The following is a 26,449-nucleotide window of genomic DNA, read 5'->3' as shown; positions in this document are numbered from 1 at the left end:
GGGATTGAAACTCCAAGTATTCAAGCCCTACTATGGTAGTAGCCCTGGCATAATCAGAGAGGCTATTAATTGCTGCCATAATTTGTCGCCACACTACATGGCACCAAAGGGACAAGTAGATCTTTTTACAGGACAAGTAGATTTGAGAAGCAACCTGTCCCCTGGACAAGTAGATATTTTAATAAATTCCACACCCCTGAAGGCCATTGTGGGATCGATTCCCCCTACACCCACATAAGAAGCTGCACTCTGCTGTATTTTGTTCTGTCACAACTAGGCGCGCTGGATGGTGCCATTACAGCTATCTAGTTTCGTGGGGTCTGAATGCTGCATATGTATGCGTAGCACCGGGAGGGGCCCGCAGCCAATCACATGCATGTCCTGTGCATTCTTGCCTTCTATGGTGGTGCCCGTTCATCAATGGCATTGGACACGGCAGCCTGCACAATCTGCCTGGAGTCTCTCAGTCTGTTGCTGTTCACTTTAGTGTCTGAGCGTAGCTAGAACAATTTAGGTTTATCTTTTGAGGAAGTAAGACTGTGGCCGGCATGTGTGTCTCATTTCCGTTTCTGTACAAGGTAGTTTAGCCACACATGGGTAATTTCTGACGTCATCCTTGTTGATTTATCAGTCAGCTGGACATTGTGCAAATTTTCCAAGGAGTCATGGGTCAGCTCCTTTGCTTGCAGGGCACTCAATTGTTCCTTCTTACATTCCGATCACAGCAGCAAAATGTCTCATGAAGCTATGCTTAGTTTCAGTCAAGTAAGAATTGCAACCCATCAAAGGCACTGTACCAGGCAAGCATCTTCGGGGATGCAAGGGTTCTCTGCTGAATCGAAAAAAATGTATAAGTGCCTGACTTGAGTGGGCAGTATATAACCAAGTCTGGAGGGACAGGCGAGAAGCTTGGATGAACCAAAGGTCTATCTTGCTGAAATTCTTGCTCTCATCAGAAGAAAATGCATCCTGTACCTTTGTTCACCTGAGGGTTACTAGTGATGGTAGCCAGCAAGAATTTCAGGAACAGGAAGGTGAGAGGGTGGATGAATTTCACCGAGATGGGGAACCTACTTTAGAAGACCGAAGAAATGGAGAAACCTTCCACATTTCAACAGGTAACTGGAGTTTCAATGAGAGAAGCAGTGCACATGGTATAACTACGGATGCTATCTTTAAATCAGTGAAGCACATTGATGCATACAATACACAGGTCCCCCATAGGAAGATGAGTAATGGACCACGGTTACGGGAGGCTGGACAGACATTCAACAAGTACAGTCTATAGGCAGTCTACCCACAGTGGTGCAGACACAAAGTCTTGTACACCTGGATGAGAACTGGGCTGCCATTGGCACCGCTCTTCTCACAGCCTGTAGTGAGGGGGCAGTAGCCAAGCTGACCTGAACTGGGGTCTCTTTGGGTGTATCACCTTGCAACAGAGATAAAAGGGAAACACACAATTGGGCTTGCAAGTAGGCATGACCGGTGTGGTTAAAACATGGGATAGATCAGATCAGAATGAAAAAAAAAAAGAAAAAAAAATAGGGCAACACAGCCTTATGAATCCACTCAAAGGCTTTCATCCCCACAGCAGCAACAGACACATGCTGGCCACAGGTACAGCCAGAACTCGTTTCTCGTGCAAGAAATCCTCACCAGCTTGCTACACGGATAATAGTTACATATTTTTGGAGGGACAATATGGACTGTTCAGACTCAGGGGGATGTCCACCACCTGCTACACTAAAATCCCGGTGGGATGCCAGCAGATACACCATGCAGAATGCTCGGCTGAAATTGTTATGCCTGAAGCCATTAATTTGTTACGTTTTTATGTCTTCACTGAAGTATATGTTTTTTTTGGGACTGCAATTTAGAAATGGACGGAACTTTACCTACAATTAGTACTGTACAGGCTACTCTTTGCAATAGGTGGAACTGCACTATGTCACTTGGAGGCAATGAATGATCGGGAGTTAGGCGAGTACGGTAGTGAGACAAAAGCGGGTCTCTCCCTTTTTAGCCTCTGACGTCCTGCAGTTCATACAGTGAAATCTTTCAGTTGCAGACTGCAGCAAGACAGACCAGGAAACCCCCTTCTATCTTAGGGTCCAGTAGGACACACCTGACATTTCTACCCATTGGTGGCGCTAGGACAGAAGTCCTAAGCATGACTTGGAAAAGCTATGCCTCCCTGCTCTGTTACTTTTTTTAGCCTACATTTCCCCTCCAGTAAAATCAACAAAAAATTCCAGTGGTGGTGCTTCATCGTTCAACACCACATGTTCATCTGTAATGCTTACGGTGAGCAGAAAGATTGGACACCCTAAGTGAACACCTACCTTCAGATAAGGGTGCTTACGGTCACAGGCTAGGAGGCAAGAAGCCTTTTCACTTGTACCACTAGTGATAAGGTGGCTTACAGGCCACTCAATTCTCCTAACAAGGGTGCAGTCCATAGTAGATGTGCCACCCTTCCTATACATTGTTCTAGCATCCACCCCCTGATAATGTAGTGCTTCGGTGGTTAAAAGGCTGATGGGTGTTGTTTCCTTGTAAAACCAAGTTCCCCAGATGCACTTACCCTGACTGGAGGAGAAAATCAAAGTTCAAAGTAAGATAAACACTGGTCCAAGAACTTTGTACTTCATGTGATGTTTACACACCAATGTTCACCCGTGCTAAGAGGGCATTTGCCAGGACCACTGCTGGTGCCTGCCTTTCTTGAGGGCTGGGAACAAGCCATGGACTCTGGAGAAATACTGGCAACCACAACCTGACCACAAGGAGAAGGTTAGTTGCCCAGCGAGGAGAGGAGCAGGCCGCTGGTTGAAAGAAAGACCTGCAGAAGACCCAATTGACATCAGTTGTGTGTGAAATCGCCTCAGTGTAATCAGTGTCTTAACAGAAGATTGTACCTTGTTTTCTCGAAATGTTTACTTACCAATAGCTTTACTGTCCAGTACTTTTAAGGGCTACAATCGCCACTAAATAGCCAAAAACGAACATGCATCAGCAGAACGAAGTTGCAGAGACGCCTTCTCATGGGCACATCATCAGTCCTGTACAATCCTGTATGGGTACTTGTGCACCTGGTAAATATTGATATCGCTGGGTGCTGTACTTACCAGGTAAATAATTAGCCCACTAGTCCAAGTGTCAGATCTCAGATTTCGGGATTAAGCAGTAATATCACATGTATCCCCTGTTCCAAAGTGCACAAAACTATGAATGTGCAGTTTTGATCTATATGATTTGTCCTAGGATTTACCTAGAGAAAATTGTGCAGAAAATTACAGAAAAACTCAGACTCGTGGTTCAGGTGCCAACAGGAGTTTGCAGCCCAAATGGGGTTCAGAATAAGACCCCGAATATGCTGTGGTGGTCGTGTTTAAGCTTCAGTGTGTCTATCTCACAAATGTGTTGATTTTCACAACTCGAAAGAAAAACTTTATACGAGACATGTGATATCCAAGCGGACACTCTGTCTTTGTGTCTCACACATCTCCATCATATCCAACTGGACCCTTTGTGTCTCCAAGTCTCACACATTTCTACAATGACTGTGTGTTGTGTGTGTGTTATTTACGGTTTCATACTTTTCAGTTTCTAACCGTACCTTGTAGTGCAAGCCTTGCTGGCTCCACTTTGCTACACCCCGGAGAACCAAGGGCCAAAATGGAGAAATGTTTCTATCCGATTACAATTCAAATGAAATGACAGCCTTAGGGCACCTGTGGTAAACAACAGTTTACACTCTGAATAAGGCCATAAACCAGTAAATGCCAATGAACATGTTCCATTTGTGCCAGAGGGCAGCAGGATACATCAGACTATCTCCATGTATGATTGTGGGCAGACACGGGTATCTCCGATTTTGCCAGAAAGCAGCCTGACACCATGACATATCTTGCTGTGCCAAGGGCGAGTCACATGAGCCTACTGCGTAATGCAGTATGATAAAAACTGAATACAATTTTGCTGCACTGGCATAAAATTTCCGGGTTTGGAAGTGTTGCTCAGGCTTTATACGCAAATGTGTTGCAACCGTTTTCCATAAAAACGTGCAGGTTTATGGTGGTGTTGTAAGTGGACCAGTGCTTTGCTGTGCTAGCTGCCAGCTCCACAGAACTAGGATCATGTACTCATCTTTAAGGTTTGCAAGGTCGGCAACCCTAAAGGTAAATTCTTCACAGAAGTTTTGCATTTGTGCACCTCTCAGCAGTGTGTGAGGAAGTGTTTCTTATTGTTCACAGGGCTTTGGTCACGTTGTTGCCCCTTCCAGTTTACTTCTGCTTACAGGGTCTGTGTCACCCTCTTAAAATCCATAGCCTGCAATCAGTGATCACTTGGTTGGTTCACCAGACCTTCTTTGGGGTTCTTCACAGTGACTAAAACATCGTACTACAGAGTAGCTCTTATGTAGCATTCAGCACCATTTCATTTTGCTTTGTGGTTTAATGACCGAGCTGAAACACTCATGCACTAACAAAAATCTCTGGAATGCGCTTCTTAAACTAAAGACGACATTTATTACTTCACTTCGCAAGATTCATAAAAGGAGATTAGCATGCTGAAAGTACATGTTTAAAAATGGTCACAGCAATGAAACGAAAACATGTACAAATGATTCTCCACTGCAATATACACCTCCACTGCAATATACACAGCAAATATATGTATCTATTTTATAATGCAAAGCAAATAATGAATTAAAAAATATGCATCACCATGAGGCACGACACAACTGCTTCATCTCCCTCGTATTTATCATCTGATCACCACATCCCAGAGTCAATCGAGGAGAGAGAGATCAATTATCCTCACGGGAAGGATGACACACCCCAGCGTCTTGGGTATGTCTCAGATCTGAAAACACTCTCAGTCCCCGGTCCATCTGGTCTCGGACTCTTATACTTTGAACAAACAAGAGAGGAAAATTCTAGAACCTCCCTCTCACTACAAAAGTTTATTTATTCAAAAAATGCTGATTACTTTAAGCTAGTTTTGAAAATAACACATCGGGACTTGGCCCCAACCCCAAGGTGCCACTTCAAAAACAAGACCGTTCCCTGCCGTCTTAGTACATTCTTATCAGCCTAAGCCCTTGGTGGGAAAGAACACGAAAAATAAAAAACATAAGCACAGTGTACAACGCGGAAAACTACTTACAGCTTTTAACATGGCGGTGGCTAATGCTAAAATAAAGTCAATAGGCAAAATTAAGTTGGTGGTCACTAATGTGATGGTGTGCTGCTGGGCTATGTACAACATGGAATCAGTGGTCAAAACATACATATCATTACATGGTTCCAATTCAGGATCCTGCACAATTTTATTTCATTGTGAGTCTTTATCTGTGCTATCCAGTGGTTGTGTGCATATTGTTATTTGTAAACTAACTGGAAATTTGTATAGGACTGCAACGTCCCATACAGTTTCCTATTACACCTATTAGCTGTTTTTGGTAGCAGTTTCAAATGATGCAATTGTAAGTTTATCTTATTTCTATTCAAGGGGTGTGACATGCTTAGTCTTCTGTGTCTGCTGGAGGGTCGGTTGCCGCAATCTGGTGAGTTTGTAGGAAGTTAAACTGCAAAGATTTGATGTTGCATTTCTGAAGGTGTCTATGAAATTCTTTAGCCCAGTTTTCTATGGCAATCTGTAGTAGGTGTCAATTTAGTTCAACTAGCCAGGTGATGTTGTGGACATTCCATTAGTTTTTTTTTAGTTTTTTTTTTTTTTTTTTAAACAGGGCAGTTGGCACATGCTTTTAATTGAATTTGTGCCCCACTTGGTGCACCTTTGGTGCAGATAGTGGCTTTGTTGGTCCTACCAAAGAAAAATATTTCACATCTACAGTCAATAGCCGTATATGAGTTTCAAGAAGTGAATTATCTTAGGGAAGGCTGAATAATTCCCAAGAAGGCTTACTTGGTTGTGCATACAATAATTTATCTTAAATTGACCTTGGTAGGATTTTACTTTGTGCCTTTTCCATAACAATCATGGCTATAGTTTGGTTTTCAAACTCCATATTGTGCAGTATTTTTACAGCATACCATGGTGCTCTAGTAGGCACTTTCTGTTGGCAATAGACATACCACATCCCCTACAGAGGAGTGACAGTTCATGTATGTCTTCTAATGGAAATACAAGAAATGGCAACTCTTCTAATGGGATCGCAAAGTCATTTGTAATATTTTGACTAGAGTTAGGCTGAGAGAATATCCCTTAGTGTGAAGCAGCTCGTCTTCTTGTTTTTTATTTTCACACTTCATTTTCTTTGGGTGAACAATCCTAAAATAACAAATCGAGCAATTATCATGCAGTTCTACTTTCAAAGACTACGCTACAAGGAGCGGTGTGCCGCAGTTTGTAATAATGCGTGCAGGGTTTATATGTAGATGTGATTCCTGAAATTGGTGAGATAGCATTTTTAGTTTCCGGGTGCAATCTCTTTGTCTTTGACGCTTGTTTGGACTTAAGACAGTTCTTAACACCTTAAACATATTTGGATTTAACACCTGTACTTTCGGGACTTCAGGCAGTCCTTTTTTTTTTTAGGTCTAACTTTGAGACAGCTTCAGCTATCTCACTAAACTATTGTTTTTCAAAAACAATTCCTACATAATATACACAGAAGGGCTTATTGTCAGCAGGCTACATCCATTGGTCTGTTAAATTGTCATTCACATTTTGATTCCACCCACCACAGCATGCAGCATGGGCCAATGGGTCATCCCACTTTAACCATTGGCTACCTATACTTTGAGTGACCGCATAAACTCTGTACGCATTGTTCAAATCCACTTAAAGTAGTTCCTATCTTTTCAGTGACATATGTAGCTAGAAATGTTTAATTTATTACCTTTAAATACAGGTATTTTTTTGCCTAAACTTTTAGTGCCCATTTATATGGTGATTTGTTCAATTTCCTTAGTGATGTTGAGGTTATAAAGCGTAAGTATTATTCTCACATTACAGCTGCCTGTAGTCTGACTACTTGGTTAGGAGGTGATTTATTCTAACCCTCTTCAGAAATAGTAATAATAATAAAAAGCATGGCTCATCATTTTAGAAAATAGCACTAGTAAAACGGCCACATCAGTAAATGTTTATTAATTTCAATTTTATTCCAAGGCTCTGGCAGCCATGTTTAGGTGGCTGCATGTTTTTGTATTTTTATTTTGTGGCATATCGTGCAAAAAAAAAAAAACAGCTTAACAAATGCACAAGCGTGCAAAGTCCAGCCCTACTAGCTTTGCCAATGCTCGTTTGGTATACAAGACGAGAAGACCCCCGCCTTCCCCCATGGTCTGTGGACTTGACCTTTCTGGAGTTCAAGCCTGAATATTTACCCCATCTTCAGCTAAGAGTACGGCTGCTGCACTTGACCATTTCCCTACGAATTGTGCCTCTGCATCAAGGAGGAGACTGTCAGAAGAAGTGAAACTTTAGCAGGAACTAAACCGTTTTGTACTTTCCACTGGAAACAACAGAGCGTCTGTCACCCACCCGTTTAAAATTCATAACTAATTTCCATCTGCCCAGAGAAGGAACAGAAAGTGATGAATGTTTACGACACCAGACAGAGACGAGGCTGGTTCCCCATCCATCAGAAGGATTTTCTCTTCTGCGAGAAAAGTTTCTTGAGAAACCAATATTGTGACGGAGAATATCAGAATACCACCAGGCCGATTCAACCTGGCCTATCCCTCCGCTTAAGCAGACATTTAATGTTCTCCAACTTAACCCATAACCCCTCGACTAGTCCACAGCTTTCCAAAGTCTGATCTTAGCCCCGGGCTCTGTTTGAAGGCTATGCTATTCACAACCCTTTCTGTTAATAAAAAGGTGCTTTCTGCTCCAAGATGCACACAAGTAATAATGCAGAGTCACATGGTCGTAACACGGCCTTTGTAGTTAGTGCACAGGTCCCATTGGATTTGTGTGCCTGCGTGCAAAACAACCGTACTCAGTTAAAATTGTAAGGGCACATCATCAAATTTGGCAGGGGCACTTCTTCTTTGTTGAATAGAACAATGCCATTTTTTTGGTGGGCAGCAGGCCAGGAGAAGAAAGAAAAAAAAAACAATTAACGTTTTATCTTTCGTCTGTTGGCTCAGCCAGCAGCATTTTCAGGGTGAGGCGGGGCTGGATCGGGACGTGGGGGTGGGGGTGGGGGGAGTGGAGTGCACAAAGTGAACTTGTGTGTTTGGCCGTCCGTCTCAGGCCGGCCAAACACACACACGCGCACTTCGGTTTCTCCAGCCCGGCTGTGTACACTGCTGGGCTGGAGAAACTGCACAGACCCCAGTGTTGTGTCTAAGCGGCAGTCTAAGCCAATCAGACCAATCCCGGTGCTGCTTTCAAGCTAGGTTTAGCATGAAAGCAGCGTCAGGACTGCTGGGGAGCCTGTGCTGGTGACACCACAAGACGACCAGAGAAACAATGACGGGATAAGGTATGTTTTTTTTTTTTTTTAATATATTTTTTTAATTGCCCCTCCCCCCCACTCCAGTCCTTTCCCCACCCCTCTCCTTGAGATTTGCGCAGCCCCACTGGTGGGCAGCGAAGGGAACCTCTCATCAGCGAGGCAGTGACGCAACCAGGAGATAAACCAAAGCTCTATTGAGAGACACCAATTATCAAGGACCAAAATGTGGCACCCAATGTGGAAATTACCTTCCCAGTGCACGTATTTCCCTTTGCATATAACTAACAAGGACCTCCTTCCACTAGGGACTACTTCTGCTAGGGATCTCGGTTTTTGTCCCCACAGCAGATCTCTATGCAACACATGCTGCTAGTGGCTAGCAACCTTATTGTCCACCAAAGATAGCTACACACCCCCAGTTTTTCTTTGTGCCCACTATGGCTAATAAACTGCATCGTTCTCTGTGAGAAATCTCCATCCACCTGTAAATAGTAATAGGGATCTCTCTCTTTCTGCCTACTACACAGCTCTAGTCACCTCATTAAAGCTCTAGAGAGCTCTAAAAAAAATTAAATCAACACGTCAGTTATTTCTGCATTTTTTCATGATTAAGGTGCATAAGGCTTTGTCTTAGTAGGCAGCAGATCTCCACCTGAGGGCGAGTCACTCTTGTTTATTTATATTGTTTACATAGCATTACTTGTATACTTTGTATGTGGGCATGAAACACTTCTTGAGTGCTCTTTAGCCAACAAGTCTTAGTGCTACAGAAAGGAAGGGCCACGCTATTCAGACCACAGCCAGGTTTTATGGTCAAATGAATGAAAGTGTGCAGATGATACAAACTCAATGTGGCCCAGGTAAGAGACGGGTGTGGGGGAAAGAACAGAATCAGCAACTCCTTACCCTCCGTCTACGAAATTGCTGACCCTTCAGAAGACAGATGGAGACTCAGCGAAGATCAGGCGAAGGCAAGTGTAACACAAGCTTCTCTTTCAAGAAATGTGGTGCTGCTAAGTTTACAGGTCTGCTCTCTATGTTCAAGGCCCTTATTGAAGTCCTCATCCGTACCTGTACAGCACCTTGGCAAAGGGTGAGACATATTGAAATAAGCGAGCTTGACTGTTTTAAGAAGAATTAAGTATCTTGGGCTGGGTGACTGAGGAGCATATACCAGCAAACGGAATCAACAGTTGAAGTCACATCTGAACTGGCAACTGTTGTTTTTCTTCCAGGAAGGCTGATCTCTACATCTATTAAAAAATAAAAATGAAAAAATAAGACCCTGTAGTCATTGGAAGCCACATTAACGTGCTGGTGCGGACTAGAGCGCTTGGCTGAACAGACAGCAACAGGCTCTTGCCAATAGCACTACTGGTCAACAGTGCGGTCCTGCCACCTCTAAACCTAGTCGCTCATGGACCAGGAGCGGCACATCTATCATTTGCGACAACTGTGATCTAGAGGGTCCCTATACACAGAATCCCGTTCTGAGTAAGGAAACAATTAGCTTTGGTCACTGACTTTTTTCACAAGGAACTGTGTTTGAGTCTGGTTAAAGAAGTAGGCCTTCAAGGGCTTTGTAATGATCTCTAGAGTCAGAAGGAAGTAGAGACAAGGAGGATTGAGCCCTTCCCTCACATCATATGTTTAGATAAAATGCTCATTTTGGACCACGAGTTACTGTCACAAGCTTTAGCCGCAGCTTGAACAGAAGCTCTCAGGGCAACAATAAAACATACTCACATAAAATCCAAATGGGACATGATAAACTCACCTTTAATGCAAAGATTTAGTAAATACAATACAAGTCGATATATTGATCCTACACCAGTGTGACAAAGTTCTCTCTCTCTTTTTTTTTTTTTAGCAGATACGGCTTAATGTTTTTTCCCCTAGAGTACAATGGATTATTTGTATCACGTGCTGAACGCCAACTAGCCACTTTATTTAATTTCCTATCTGGTCACTATGGAATGACAATGTGATGGATAAAAGCTGCTAGAAAGGTAGGAATTATTTTGTAATTGTGTCTTCTTGAAGGGTGGAACTTACAAGTCTTTCATTTGGAGGCCCACCACCATTGCTTAGTAAATTACCTTTCTTTGTCTTTGCTCCTCACTAAGTTCTTGTACACCAACACCAAGACACATGTAGAGCTAGAGGTGGAACCAATAGGGAAAGCTCCAACTACAGATTTTCCTACGGACTGTCCCCAAGACCCCACACACCCAGGAGAGTGGCCTTTAAAAGAAACTCAGAGAGTAAAAAGGAGCAAGTCCTTGTGCCAGCTCCCCATTGCGAGAGTCCTCCCGACGCTGCCGCTCACTTGCCCACACTGATGTTACTTTTACTGCTTGTATCGGGTATCTGTGTATTTAGTATCTGCCCTTCAGCTCCACATTGTGGTTCTATTTTCAAGGTTTGTATTGTATTTTGTACCTTTTGTTACTTTGTATTTGCCAGTTAGTTTCCCACATTGCTGCTCTGTTTTCACTATTTGTGTTGTGTTTTGTATCTTTTGTTACTCTAATTGCTCTTCAGGATCCCACATTGCTGTTCTGTTTTCACTGTTTGTATGGTGCACCAACACATACGATTGTTTGTTCCGACTGCTGGTTCTGATAACCTGCATCTTTTTCTGTTACCTTGTTTACTTTTTTCCTTCACTCGCCACCTGCTTACCTCCCATCTCCCGCCGTTTCCACCCCTTATATTTCAATTCCCCACCACCCAGCGCCCCTCCTTCCCCCAGGACCTACTTAATGGAGGCTGCCACCCCATTGAGCAGGAACTTGTGCCAGCTCCCCTGTTCGACAGGCCGCCCACAGTTATCCTCACTTCTGTTCTTTCACTGTTTGTATTGTGTTTTTGGACCTTTATATCTGCCCTTCAGCTGCCTACATTGTCTTCAATGTTTGTATCATGCTTTGTACCTTTTGTTACTCTGTATTTGCCCTTCAGTTGCATTATTGCTGTTTTGTTTTCACTTTTTGTATTGTGATTTGTATCTTTTGTTACTCTGTAATTGCCCTTCAGTCTCCCACATTACTGTTCTGTTTTCACTGTTTGTATTGTGCACGAACGCATACTATTGTTTGCGCCAATAGCATGCATAATTTCTGTTACCTGTTTACATTTTTCCTTCGCCCATTGCCCCCGCCCACCTCCTGCTGTTTCCATCCTCCCGCCATCCAGCACCCCTCCCTCCCCCAGGACATACTTAATGGAGCGGTGCGCCAAAGGCAAGCCAGTCTGCATACATCTGCGTCTGAACAGTGCAGCGACCGGAACCCTTGCCCTACTGCCACCCACAGATACACTGACAAAGAGCTCTAGACCCCGGTCCTGTGACAGCAACTGCTACACCACCTCCCCCAAGCAACCAAAGAGCCCTTCACCTGCTGATGATGATTCTCCTGCAACACAGGACTGCCCACCCACAAGCGAGCCCTTGCCACACCAACCCAGAAGTCCATGAACGCCCAGGAACGTTTTTCGTGCATTCCGCTAAATGCCCGTGGATACAATCACCACCCTCTCCCTAATCTTCATCACTGAGACCTGGCTCAGCCCTTCCTCAAACACCAAGATTGCCACCGCAACACCAGACAGCTACAAGATGATTTACAGAGACCGCACCAATAAACATGTGGGAGGCAGCGCCATCATCCACAAGGACACCGTCTGATGCGTCACCACCGATGACGATACCACACCAATCGTGGAACACCTCAACATCTGACTAATGCCAAGACAACCATAAGAGGCACCCTCGTCTACAGACCCCCTGGACTTCGACCCGCCTTCTGCGATGACATCTCCAACCTGATCAAACTATCAGCTAGCGACTCAAATCACTACATCCTACTCGGAGACTCCAACCTCCACCTCAATCACGCCAACTCCACCGCTCTCCTGGAGAACATGAACAACATCGGCCTCACCCAACTGGTCACCGACTCCACACACAAAGCAGGAAAGTCAAATACACATGTCACAGAACTCACCTGGTCCAACTACGCTGTTGTCCACTTCACTCTCTCCAGTGCTCAGAACACCATCTTAAAGCTTCACAGTTCCTCTCACCGCAATTGGAGCAAAGTAACAGAGACACATTGGACTCAGGCCCTCAGTACTACCCAGCCTGAAGCCTTGGCAGATCTCCACCTGGATCACCAAATGCGCAGGCAGTGTCACCCCAATGGAGCCAGCCATAACCAACAAAATCTCGAGACAAGCCAGGTGGTACACTCCAAAGCTCAAAACCATAAAGCACAACTGATATCAACTAGAGAAAAGATAGTGCTCCATCACAAACCCCTCCAACCGCCTACAAATCAGCCCTCAGCAAGTACCACCAGTGCATCAAGGAAACCAAAAAGACCGTCCCTCACGGACCGCATCGAAATAGCACCCAACCACACAAAAGAACTATTCAACATAGTCTGGGAATTCTCCTGCCCTGCAGCCAGAGAACACGATCTGCCCTTCCCAAGAACTCTGTGACACCCTTTCGGACTATTTTCAAAGTAAGATAGCCACCACTCCGGAGCACCCAACAAACCCTACCCCCACCACTTCAACCTTTGAACCAAGAAAATCTGCACAGAACTCACCAGCATTCTCAATGCCGCCATCACTGCGGCGGTCTTCCCCAACAGTTAGGAACACGTGGAGGTCAGACCCCTCCTAAAGGAACCTTCCCCTGACCCCAGTAAACTCAAAAATTACCGTCCAATTTGTCAGGTCCCATACTCCACCAAAGCACTTGAGAAGGCCATCAACCACCAGCACACCGAATACTTGGAGAATAGCAACTTGCTTGATGTCTCCCAATCAGGATTCCACACCAACCACAGCACAGAGACTGCCCTGATAGCAGCCACCAATGACATTGGATCCCTCCTGGACTGCGAGGAAACAGCAGCCCTGATCCTCTTCCACCCATCAGCAGCATTCAACACTGTACTGCACCACACCCTCATCAACAGAATTGGCATCCAGGGAAATGCATCCTTGATGGCAAACTCACCATGAAGGGCCAAATCAACACAATCACCTCTTACTGCTTTCACACCCACCGCATGCTCCTTAGAATCTTCAGTTGGATCCTGATCAACACCAGAAAGACCGTCACCCAAGCCCTTGTCACCAGTTGGCTAGACTACGTCAAAGCACTTTACTCCTGCATCTCAACCTAACTCCTCCAGAGACTCCAGACCATACAGAACACAGCAGCCAGACTCATCCTAGACCTTCCTAAATTAACCTACATCATCCCCACCTCAGAGACCTCCACTGGCTCCCCATCTAGAAGATATGCCAGTTCAAGATCCTTAAACACGCCTACAAAGCATTACACGACCAGAGACCGACCTACATCAACCACCGTATGAACTTCCATCCGCCCTCAAGACACCTGCACTCCACCTCCCTGGCCCTTGCACACACACACTCCACATCCGTCGCAGCAGTAGCTGTTCCTTCTCCTACATCACCAACAAGACCTGGAATGACCTGCCCCTACACCTACGAACAGCACCCCCCTGGCAGTCTTCAGAAAGAAACTCCCCATATCCCTGCTCCTTGCCTCTGGCCCTTAACATTTTCCACCTGCAACTGCTGCATAGATTCTCGCAGTGCAGGAGGGTAAATGTCCAGCGCACTAGAGTATGAAGCAGGAAGGATGCATACGTTGTTGATACTAAGAACCTTGGGATAACTTGAGGAAAGAACAAGACATTGAGCTCTAAGACAACAGAAATTCGAATCCCAAAAATAAATTTCATAATACTTACAACACTCTACTTTCAAGTGCGCTACTAATCAAGATAGGCGCTTAAGCTTAAAGGTACTTGCTAGAGCTGCAAGGTCCAAGGCACAGCACGAGGGATCTCCTTGGAAAAAGAAAGTGGCTACATATTTGTACCCTATAGTTAATGGTTCGCCAGCAGAGAAAGCAGCCAGTCTTTCTCAAACGTTTACCTAATCAAATGATGAAAGTCCCCTGGAGTAGTTCTTGCACCATTTAACCTAGATGGGGCAAACCGCTAGGACAAAAGACCCCAGCATGGCTTTGGGGAGCTGTGATGAGGATTAACTAACAGATTTTACACCATGGGGCAAAAACAAACCTCACTTCTGAGGATGGGGCAGCAGTGTGAATTAGTTAGTCCGAATATGCAGCATCCTTCACTAAATATGCAAGGCTACTCCCCTTTTGGGGTGCTAGCAACTGATTCTTTTAGTGGTTCTGGCAGGATCCCCAGAGCAAACGCTTGGGGTTCCAGACCAATTATGTTACTTTATGTGCAAGGTAGCAAGGTAGCAATGGAGCATGCGACAAAATCCTTAACAATAGATCCGCCCTGAGCTCTGCTTATGTTCTGCTAGTGAGTAGGATATTTCTCTTTTGCACACTCTTGGTAGGCTACATAATACCAAATCTGATCAGCCTACAATCCAGGAATAGGGCTGCTTCCTCTAACAAGCACAGTTCATCTTCTTTCTTGGCAGGCAGGCTATCTCCAGATCACAGCAGCAAGGTGTCTCTGTATACTACTCCAAACCTAGAGGCCCAATGTGGAGAGAGAATGGCAACCATGCAGAAGTTCTACTTCTGGCCCAGTGGTCATTGCTCTTTGGTATGAAGATATCACTAATGAAACAATTACTGGCTGAGGCATCCAACCCTTATACCTCCTTGTGGGTAAGCCTTTCATGTGACCCCTTTCAGGCCTAACTCGGGGACTTTCACGTTGGTGTAAAGAGACCAAAGATGCCTGAGATGATTTACATAGGGACTCCCAGTTTATGAACTTTTAGATAATGGATGCCTAAGGGGGAATCCTCCACTTGCTGCTTTATGAAGGGAACCTGTAATACTTCAGTGTTTTTACTGATAAAGAAAGGTTACCTCAACCCGGTTTGCTGTTTTGTGCATGCTTTCCAATGGTTTGTTGTTGGATGTTTAGTAACTGTGCCTTCCAACCATGAACCTCATCTCAACCTTGGTGCACTTTTGCAAGTGCCCCTGATTCAAAGAGCAAACATTTTAACTCAGGACAGACTTATCGAGAGCTAGTTGTAATCAGTTGCCTCTCTAACCAATGTAACCCATTTAGCTCTCTCAATAGCGCATAGCACAATTAAGGTATATAACATACGGTATATGATCAAATTAAACAGTACATGCCTTCTTCGCAGATTAAAGGACACTGAGGTATGAAGATCTGGCAGGCTCACTCGATATTCCTCAACTCTAATAAACCATCAGAAACAGTTATTTGGACAAAGGACTTCTGCATCTAAGGAAAGTCTTCACTCTGTTTCAATGCTAATTTCAATACTGCAACACGTATGCTGGGCAATGACTTGAGAGCAGAACATTCCTGGCCGGAACAGAAGAGAGGCTGGGTGGAGAAAACTTTGCATTTCATTAGTCTGAAGCTGTTGGCCAAAGAAGGAAATGGATCAATCACAGTAAGATTCCCTTAGGTTCCTCTTGACTGTGAAAAATGTTCAAATCAAGACTTCATGACACACAACTCACTCGTCAAATATTCATGCCGTTGTAGTGGCTGACGTCAATGAATGTGAAAAATACCTAGCTACTCAGACCGTGCATAGCTCCCGAAAAGGACTGAACACAACAGTGATTACTATTCAGGCTGACAGCACAGGTATATTGATCATATCAATCTGTAAGATAAGACATCACTGGGTAGGAAATGTCCCATCCAACTTCGAACTACGTCTAGTGACATTTGTTTGTCTTCGTGACAGCTACCCATGTACGCGGTTAAAAGACATCCTGCTCACCAAAGATCTTAATTCACCTAAGACTACTAGAGGATATCACTTCCTTTCTACCCACCAGACATCTCATTCCATGCCTAACTAAAACAAGGGGTATCTGCTGTTCCCAGGACAGATCTCACATTTGCAGACGAAGCAACTGAAGCACAGCACACATTCCTTTTGCATCCCAGCTCTCTCCTCTTGTGCCTTTTCTTTCCTCTCATGTTGAACTGTAGAGCTTAAAGGTAGGCAAAAGGGCAATATAAGTACTGTATAAGCTATGAAGCTGCATCTATTCTTTATCTTCAACATGCGCTGCAAAGTTGCCGCAGCATATTTAAAGGATATCTTTTTTACCTCACATAATTCAAGCAACACTTTGCTTAAGAAATACAGCACGCTCCAAACCACAGAGTCTGGTTGGGTACTCATGAACCAGATGCAATTTGGGTACTTCATAGGCAAGCACCATACAATTATAACAAACATGACATACGGTTTGAATCTCTCCCACCCACAGATCTCCGTTCAGCATAAATACTCCTACTACCTGCCTTCCTTCCCCCACAGACTACTAACCTTCTCAATGGCAAGAGTGTTAGGCTTTGTGCACCAATCAAAACCTTTGTGGATTGGATGGAGATCTGTATGGAATCTTTTCAAATGAGGGAGTACCCCAAACATCATATACACCAGGCTCATATCTAACCCAATGGTGTTAGTTCTGTGTACTGAGATTACATGTAGGCTGCATGTGTCTACGGGAACTGAAAAGAAGCCAGCAAGGCTTTTCCATCTAGGCTTCCAGGATCTGGAAACGCATCCCCACTTGCATCAGGGCCACCCTAATGCTGTTCCAATTTAAGAGCTAAAGACAAATCTTTAAAGAACATTAGAATGTTGAGACCTCCATTGAAGACAATTGAGTAGCTCTGGGCTTATAATGGCTGGCGATAAGGCTTTCATTCTAACATTCATCTTTATATTTCTCCATTTTTAATTTAGAATATTCTACTCTCAGTGGGTGGAATGTTCTAATAGCCTCATATCCCTTCTGCCTCAGTCTATACTGGTTATTAAGGCCCTCCCCTAATTATAGTGCCAACCTTTATAGCTCTCGACAGGCTATACTACATCATAACACCGTAACAGTACTATCCTGCTTCCAGAACCCATCTACATCTCCTACCGCTCAGGGACACTTCTTTGCATTTTGGCTAGGTTTGCATTATACAATTACCATATACATACATACATACATACAAACAGTAGGATAACTTTTAGTTTCTGTTCACCTGACTGGATTCGTCTCAGGAATGGGAGAGAAAGTTCTTAAGTATGTTCACCAGACTAAGTTCCCCACTAACAGGAAAGAGTTCTTGGATCTAATCATATAGCCAAGATGCCCAAAACAGGAGAGTGACTTGTAGATACTAAACATTGGCAAAGACACTAGATCACACTGTGGTGACCTATTGGCTTTGTCAATGGTTTAGCCATGCTCCACTGCATCTTCAATGCTGAGCAGCACGGCTAAAAAAAAAAGAAAAAAAAAAAAAAAAAAAAAACACAGGGAGAAGATAGCTGGCTGCATAGGCTACGTCATTGTGCAGGTGTGAGCATCAAGTATGCTCAATTTAACATAATAATGCAAGTGTTTTTTTTGTTTGGTTCACTGATCCGAGCTGGGAGGATACATTTAAAAGAAAAAAAAGAAAGCAAGTGGATGGGGGAAGAACACAGGTGGGAGATTAAATAGGGCAGATTCACAGGGGGCGTGGTAATTAGGAGAGAGGAGAAGCAGCAACACGGAATGCAAGCAGAAGCAACACAGGGTGAGGGGGAGCAATTTGGAGGTTGTGGTCAGGAGGAAGCAACATGGAGAGCACGACGAAGGAAGCAAACAGAGCAATATTGGGGAGGAAGCAAAAGAACAAGAGAGCACAACATGGAGTTGAAGCACACAGGAAAGTGGCTCCAAGAGCCAAGTACAATAAAGTGAAAGTACACATAACAACAAAGTTGAATTTTTAATGTTAGGAAAAAAATGTGCTGGGAGTAATGAGAGAAAAGGGGAAACACATTCAGTCTCGTGGAGTGCTTTTAGATAAAGAAAAAAAAAATCCCATAATGCAAACACGTGTGGAAGGATAAAACGAACCAATTAGAGATTGTAAACAGACTATGCTCCATGGGAGGTACAAAGGCAACATAGACAGGTTAAAAAAAAATATTGAATAGAAAGAATGAAACTGAGTGTGACAAGTCAAAACGCCAATGGGTAGAGTTACTTTCCAGGTCAGATATCAACACGTCCCCAATATGTTTTCGCAATCAGGCACCTGCACTGTCTGGCAGACATCGATAAAAAAAACAAAAGGAAGGCGGGGTGGGTGTTTAGCCCATCCTTCCCCCTCAGAGCAGTCAGTAACCACTGTTTTATTATTACGAATATGGGACATACAAAGTACTATGTTAAGTACACTCAGGACCCGAGCAACAAGTTATGGATGCAGCCAACTCCTCATTTTTTTCGATCCGGATCCTCCGGGTGAGCCGGTGAGCCTGTATCTATGAGGAGACGTGGGAGGCAGGGCTGATTTACACAACTCGGGACAAGCACAGAGCAGAGTTCAGATGGCTTTACAATCACGTACGCCCTACGAATATAGTAACCAGGGCTCAGACGAACTCAATGAGGCTCACCGCAGGGTGGTCGCAGCGCTCTGGAGTCAACTCGCGGCTGCACAGAGGGATCTCCCGGGGCCCGAACACCCTGAGGGAAGGCAGTAGGGCGCAGTGAACAAGCACCGCGCCTCAGACGGGGCGTACAGGCAGGAGAAACTCGGAAATAACTTACCACAGTCATAAAATTTCAGGGGCTCCGCTAGCGAGAGAGACCACAGGGCGAGGAAGCACAAGCTGACTCCCAGGACAGACATCTTCAGCACAGGACAGACCGGCACTGCTTGGACCCTGGAGACAGAGGCACACTTGCCGACTGGGCTGGGGCAGAGGAAGTGGAGAACGGCAGAGCTGTCATGTGACACGACATGGCCTGATAAAGTGGGAGCGGAAGAAGGGCGGGGGGAGGAAGTGCAGTCATGTGACGTGAAAGCAGCACTCTCTTGTTATGCAGGGGAGGAAGAGACTGCATGTGACTTAGTGGGCCTGCTGGTTAGACTGAGTCACTGGTCAGTAAATATTGCCTACGAACCAAACAATGTATGTAACTATACGGGAGGTTCGACGGCACTGAATGGGTTTCAGGCTGAGGAGCAGGGTTCTGGTGGGCCGAGCTAAGGGAAAGGGTTCTGTTCCCTACCTGGCTACGAACAGGGAGGAGCGGCCCAGCAAAACCCTTACCTAGGGAGGGCACAGAGCCCTGCTGACTCCTCACGCGGAAGGCTGAGTCAATACCAGTCACAGCAGTTTTACTCGACGTTTGTGCAATGCACAGAGCAAATGAGTAGAGGGGAAGGGAGGGAGTGACTTCTCGGCAGTAGAGAATTCGCTTACAGACTGAAAGGGTAGAATACAGGAAAGGGCACCTCGCTCCCCTTCGTGGCGCTCTGGGCAGAATTTTCTTGTCACTTATTAGAAGCAGTGGCTGGCTAGTGGTCGCCATTACAGCGAGCTCAGGAAAGTCACTAGGTAACTCGGACAGGCCTCAGCCAAGGACTAGATATCGGGTACCACTTATTACAGTCGGTGGTAGGCGAGGGTGCGCCACTCCCGAGAGCTTCTTGGGAGGTCACCTGGTGCCCCTAACGAACAAGTGACGCCTCAGCCAAGGGTGGGATACCGGTGTCACTAATGCAAAACTCGGACATTATGCTTGACATCACCCTTCAGAACTCATAACAGGAGAGGCAGAGACGTTTTAGGAGGTGGACACAAAAATTGTCTTTTTCTAATGTTCTAATGTCTTTTTCTAATGTTCAGTCTCTCGTAACCTCGCTCTCTTGCTCTCACTCTGTCTCTTTCTGCACATAGTGTCGTTTTTAAAAAACATGGACAACTAGCAAGACATATTTCCTCTGATTTGTGTTATAGCGTAGTGTTACTTGGCCTCAAACACGCCCGAGTCATCAGAAGATTTTTAATAACATCCAACTTGTTGTGAACGTGGCACCCTAAAATAAGTCTTGCATGGGCCCCCAAAAATCCTTACGATTACACTGTCGGAGCACAGGGACAAGATTACTGGTACCATTTCTGAGAAAGCAGGTCATTTGCCTGACACTGCCCTGAGAAATAAGATGGGTAGGCATATTTTTTGCCCTGAGTGCCAGCTAGGAAAGCCTGGCACCACTTACAGGCTCACATTGAAAATACACTTTACATCGTTTTATACAAGGAACAGGTCACTTTGGTGTCTCACACTCATGCAGCATTTGATGGAAGCTATTTTAGGCGAAGGGAATAAACCTGCAATAATTAGAGCCCATATCTCGTTAAGCTATCCTTCAGCTAACAATCATAACACCAAAAGGGACAAGCTGTTCAAGTTTTAAACCACAAATTGGTGCATTGATAACATCACAGGATAATGCAGTCCACAACACATAGCCCGATGAGTGTGTCACTGGAAAAATATTACACATTAAGGAATATGGATGTGCGGGAATGACTATGTGGAATCTGCCTCAAATGTAATCACCCTAAATTAATATAATAAGGATGTGACATTGTTAAACATGACTGGTTTAACTTCGACATACCCACCAAACAGCAAACTTTCCTGTATAATGCAGTGACCAATAATGGCAGCAGTATGTACGACATTAATTTCAGAATACTATAAAGCAGTGGTTCCCAATCTTTTGACTTCTGTGGACCCCCACATTATCATTACTGGATCACAGGGACCACCACTAAATCATTACTGGAATCCGGGGGCCCTCCACTGAGTCCGTACTGAAAGACATGGACCTAATCTGTTAATCTTATTTAATTTTCTAAGCAGTCGCGGACCCCCTGTGGAGGCTTTGCGGACCCCCAGGGGTCCCCTGACCACAGGTTGGGAACAACTGCTATAAGGCTTTCTGAGACCTGATGGTACTTATCTTCTTGTTTGATGAACAATGACGTAATTCTGCGTGAGAATAAAAACCATGGTACGCAGAAATATCGTTGTTAAGTTTTATCTGCACAGTTACTTCCTAAAGTTGTGACTAGAGATCTAATTCCAACATATGTTGCTCCCTCGTGCATGCACTCAGATCAAGATACTGGATGCTCTTCTCTCCCCCACTTCATTTTTTCGAGTCCAATTACACCCTCTTTCATTGCGTATGTTTTGACTAAACAATTTACCAGAATCACTATCACTACGCAAGGCACAACATTTCCTGACCATCCAACCTGTTTGAGAATAATCTGTCTTCCCACCTACATCTCAGTCCTACCAAATTTGTCTCGGAAGAGGTATCCTGGCCAGTCTGAAATAATCTCTGCTTTGCCAGTTGTCTAAACATGGCCAAAATAAATTCAAACCCAACATTGCACTTCATAAGCGTAAACTCAATATAGATTTATTTACACACCTGACATTAATACTTGGAAAAATAACCTCTCAGTGGCCTAGATCTCGTGGCCACAAGTTGACTGTAAATCCACTGGAACATTCATTGCACTGAAATCAATATAAACACATGCAAAAATGGAAAGATAATAATTCCATCAAACCACAACATTCTTTGTATTTGACCACCTCACAGCAGCCTAAAATCCCTGTAAGTCTGTAGTCGAAAGTAGAATCTGAACTTTGCCACATCTCTCTCAATTTCGATCAACAAGACCAAATTCTGACCAGGATTCACATCAGAAATCCCTCAATCCTCCCCTTGATGGCTACCCTCGGCATCTTCTTCATGGCACATCTCATCAATTTTTTCAAGATAATATCAGTCAATCTTGGTAGAACAGCCACATCTTTGACACCACAGTAACTTCAGCTTATGCACAAACCCAACCTTATCCCAACATGGTATCCTTCTGAGGCACCACTCCACAATGGAATCATCCAAACGTCAGGGATGATTTCCCCTCCTTTACTGTCTCAGACATTTCCATAGTAGGTGTGCTCCTCAATGCATGATCAGCAGTCAAAAATGTTCATATAATTTATGATCATAACTTAACTCACTGATTAGACTTAATAGCCATTACTGAGGCTTGGCCTAATTATATTTTAGTGTCAGATATCCTCCCTCATAACCACAGCATCATTACCAAAAGTAGAACTGTGAGTATAGAGGGGAGGAGCAGCTGTATTCTACCTGTTTCACTGTCTGTAAGGAAATTCAAGGTCTACCATGCGACTCAGTCAAGTATCCCCTTTTTAAGGGTGTCACGATCCTGACCATCAAAATTTTTTGTACCTTTATCTACCTATCTAAATGATAAACTGCATTCGAATAGGCATCCTCACAACACCCAGTAACTACCTCAAACATGCTTTCACTACCTGTAATCTGCACATCAGGGTTGATCATCTGGACAAATCTTGCAGCCAAGGAATTATCGAGCAACAACAACAAGGTGATGGATGGAATGCTTGAATTCCAGTCCATCGTTATTTTGCACACCATTCCACCTCAGTTAGGACCCAGCCATATGCAAATCAGTCTTGACCCTGTTCCAATGGGTATGGTCCAGTCCGAACTGCCCATCAGAGGGCCACCTGGGCAGTAATGCTTTCAGCCACTGCAGCCGCCCATTTGTTGTGGCCCTGCTCCTCAGCATGGCTGTTTTTTGGTTCGTTGTGGACCGCTAACCCCCACATTTGGGGCAGCTTGCACTCATTGACAAGGGCAAATTTGGGAAGAGGACTGGGCTGCTCTTTAGGGTACAGCGGAGCTCCTGCTCAAATGTTCTCCAACATCTTGACACCCTGTCCAAATAGGGATCCTCACTCTAGTCAGGGTAAGGGATTCACACAGCTAAGATAAACCCCCCTTTGGCATCTTGGCACAAGCAGTTTTGCTAATCTCAGAGGCAATGGGAAAAGTATTTGTACACACACAGTAATACAGTGAAACACTACAAAAGGTCTCCATACCAGTTTAGAAAAATAGCCAATATTTATCTGAATAAAACTAGACCAAAACAATAAAAAGCCAACATACACAAGTAAATAAACTCGTTTTCAAAGATTAAATCTTAGTAAAGCGCTTAGAAACACAATAGCTCCAACTGGGGCTATCACGGTGTCTTGACGGAGTCATTCACAACTGTCCGACACCTCTCGTGAGGGAGTGCGGGCCTGTCACGGAGTCGCATGGACCCCAGATACAGTACCTCAGAAAATGATAAGGAAACAAAGACGTTGCACAGAGTCGGAGAGGTGAGGTGTTGCAAGAGCCAGATCGGTGTTGGTTCCTTACTGCTACCGGGGAGGTGAGGCGTCGATTCCTTACTGCTAGGCAGGGGAGGTGAGGCATCAGTTCCTTGTCGGTTGCAGGGTAGGTGATGCGGCATCGGTGGCGAGGAGTCGGTTCCTTAAGATCTGGCGGGGTCGATGAATCCAGCAGGTCAAGATGCGAGGCGTTGACTTTGCGGTGTCATGATCACACCACAGGGCCACAGGTGCTGCATCGGAGTCAGGTGTCATGGACGTCAGTAACACAGCACTTGGGACATTCACTGTGGCATGACTTCGGAGGTGCTGTGACAGTGTTTGGGCCTGTGGCGTCAGTCACGGTTGTTGCACTCAGCGGGGACAATGGCTCTGCTGCAAGCAGTGGCACGGAGTTGGACAGCGGCGCCGGTTCCGAAGTCACTCTGGAGTCGATGTGCTTGTTTCTTCTTGGTTACACCAGAACTCAATCCCAAGGGCCCAGGAACTGAATTTGGCACCACTTGGCAAGTCAGAACTCACAGCAAGAGAACCCAAGTGCTGGCTGATGAAGTCTTTGATGTCCCTGAGCCTTTGAAGAACCTTTGGAAGCAGGATGTAGAAAGCAAAGTCCAGTCCTTTCAGTCCCAGGACAGAAGCAGCAAGCAGCAGGCCAGTACAACAAAGCAACATGCAGAGTGGCCCTCCCTCCCACAGCATCCAGCTCTTTTTCCTGGCAGAATGCCCTCAGTCCAGAAGTGTTCTAACTTTGTGGGGTCAGAGGTCTAATACTTATACCCATCCCTGCATTTGAAGTAGGCAAACCTCAAATAGAAGTCTTTGTAGTGCACAAAACCCTGACTTTCCTGCCCTGGCCCCAGACACTCTCCTGGTGGTTGGAGATTGCTTTGTATAAGGACAGGCACATCCCTATTCACGTGCAAGTGTCAGCTCCTCCCACCACTCTAGCGCAGGAAGACCCAATAGGATATGCAGAGCACTCCTCACCTCCCTTTGTGTGACTGTCTAGAGTGAATTCTCAAACAGTCCAACTGTCATTCTGACCCAGACATGTATTCCACAGCCAGGCAGAGGCACACAATAGTTAAGCAAGAAAATGCCCACTTCCTAAAAGTGGCATTTTCAAACTCGCAGTTCAAAAACCAACGTCAACAAAAGATGTATTTTTAAATTGTGAGTTCAGAGACTCCAAACTCCAAGCCTCCATCTGCTCCCAATGGGAAATTACACTTAAAGGATATTTCAAGGCAATCAATGTAACCCTATGTGAGGGATAGGCCTTGCAATGTTGACAACCACATTTAGCAGTATTTCACTATCAGGACACGTAAAACACACCAATACATGTCCTACCTTTTAAATACACTGCAGCCTGCCCACGGCCTGTGGCCTACCATACGGTTGACTTACCTGTAGTAAAAGGGAAGGTTTGGGCCTGGCAAGTGGGTGCACTTGCCAGGTCGAATTGGCAGTTCAAAACTGCACATACAGACACTGCAGTGGCAGGTCTGAGACGTTTACAGGGCTACTGCTGTGGGTGGCACAATCAGTGCTCAGGCCCACCAGTTGCATTTGATTTATAGACCCTAGGCATACATGGTGCTCAATAGTAGGGACTTAATAGCAAATCAGATATGCCAATCATGGATAAACCAATCACCAATACCATTTAGACAGAGAGCACTTGCACTTTAGCACTGGTCAGCAGTGGTAAAGTGCCCAGAGCCCTAAAGCCAGCAAAAATGAAATTCAGCACAGGATCAAAAACAGGAGGTCAGAAGCCAAAAAGACAGGAGAAACTACGTTGAGAGCTGACAGGTCTAACACTCATACTAATACTTTGATGGCTGTCGTCATTTAGCAAAATACGCAGACAAATGTAAAATACCTGTACACCTCCAGGTAAATTTTAGCATTATCCCCTTCTGTGCCCCGGACGTAATGGTTAGGTCCTGCGGCACACTGCTGCTGTGCCCAGGACGTAACCATTACATCCTGGGCACACAGCTCTTTGGGGTTCCCCCCCACCCCCCCAAGGCAGGGATGGAAGGGGAAGCCCTTCCCCTTCCACCGACCCCCCCACCCCCGTGACAGCGCGCGAGCGTGCACTGATTGTCACAGAGCCTCCTCCCATCGCGCTGGAAGCTCAGCTTCCAGCGCGATCGGAAGAGAAATGCTGTGCATTTCTCTTCCGATTACGTGGGGGAGGCCGAGAGAGGCTTCAAAGGGAAGGAAAGTTATTTCCTTCCCTTTGAAGTCTCTCTCTGCGTTTTGGCAGCCGGATTGAAAGCAATCCGGCTGTCAAAACGCCCACTAGACACCAGGGATTTTATTTCAAAAAGGAAATTGGCATAAGGGAGCGACCCCTTGGGCAAGGGTCGCTCCCAGGGGGGGCATTTTTTTTAAGGCCTTTTCTGCCCCCCCCCCCCCAGGGGGCAGAGCGGCCTATTATTAGGCTGATCTGCCCCAAGGGGGGGCAGAAACCTCTAGGCACCAGGGATAATTATTTTTTGTTTGTTTTGTTTTTGTTTAGTTTTTTGTTCTAAAGGTGGGGAGCGACCCCTTAGGCAAGGGTCGCTCCCATAGGGGCAAATTATATTTAGGCCATTTCTGCCCCCCTTGGGGGCAGATTGGCCTATTTTTATGAGGCCAATCTGCCCCCAAGGGGGACAGAAACCACTAGATACCAGAGAGTTTTTTTTTTTGTTCGTAAATTTCACGTAAGGGGAGCGACCCACTTAGGCAAGGGTCGTTCCCCTGGGGGGAAAATTTATTTTAGGCCATTTCTGCCCCCCAGGGGTGCAGATCAGCCTATTTTAATTAGGCCGATCTGCCCCCAA

At 45.1% G+C, this 26,449-nt stretch overlaps 1 protein-coding gene across 1 annotated transcript in view; it reads right to left on the bottom strand.

Moving 5' to 3' along the window:
- Nucleotides 1-19,302, bottom strand: part of NPC2 (NPC intracellular cholesterol transporter 2) — a 51,493-nt gene extending 32,191 nt beyond the window's left edge. Inside the window, exon 1 of the mRNA XM_069208490.1 lies at nucleotides 19,107-19,302. Coding sequence (XP_069064591.1) covers nucleotides 19,107-19,188 — 82 coding nt within the window. The 5' untranslated portion in view covers nucleotides 19,189-19,302. The remainder of the gene's footprint in view (nucleotides 1-19,106) is intronic.
- Nucleotides 19,303-26,449: the final 7,147 nt, after the last annotated feature.

This window comes from Pleurodeles waltl, chromosome 9 (assembly GCF_031143425.1).
Source record: "Pleurodeles waltl isolate 20211129_DDA chromosome 9, aPleWal1.hap1.20221129, whole genome shotgun sequence".
In the NCBI taxonomy this organism is placed as follows: Eukaryota; Metazoa; Chordata; class Amphibia; order Caudata; family Salamandridae; genus Pleurodeles; species Pleurodeles waltl.
Note: the sequence above shows the minus strand (reverse complement) of the source record. Positions and strands in the feature narration are given on the sequence as shown.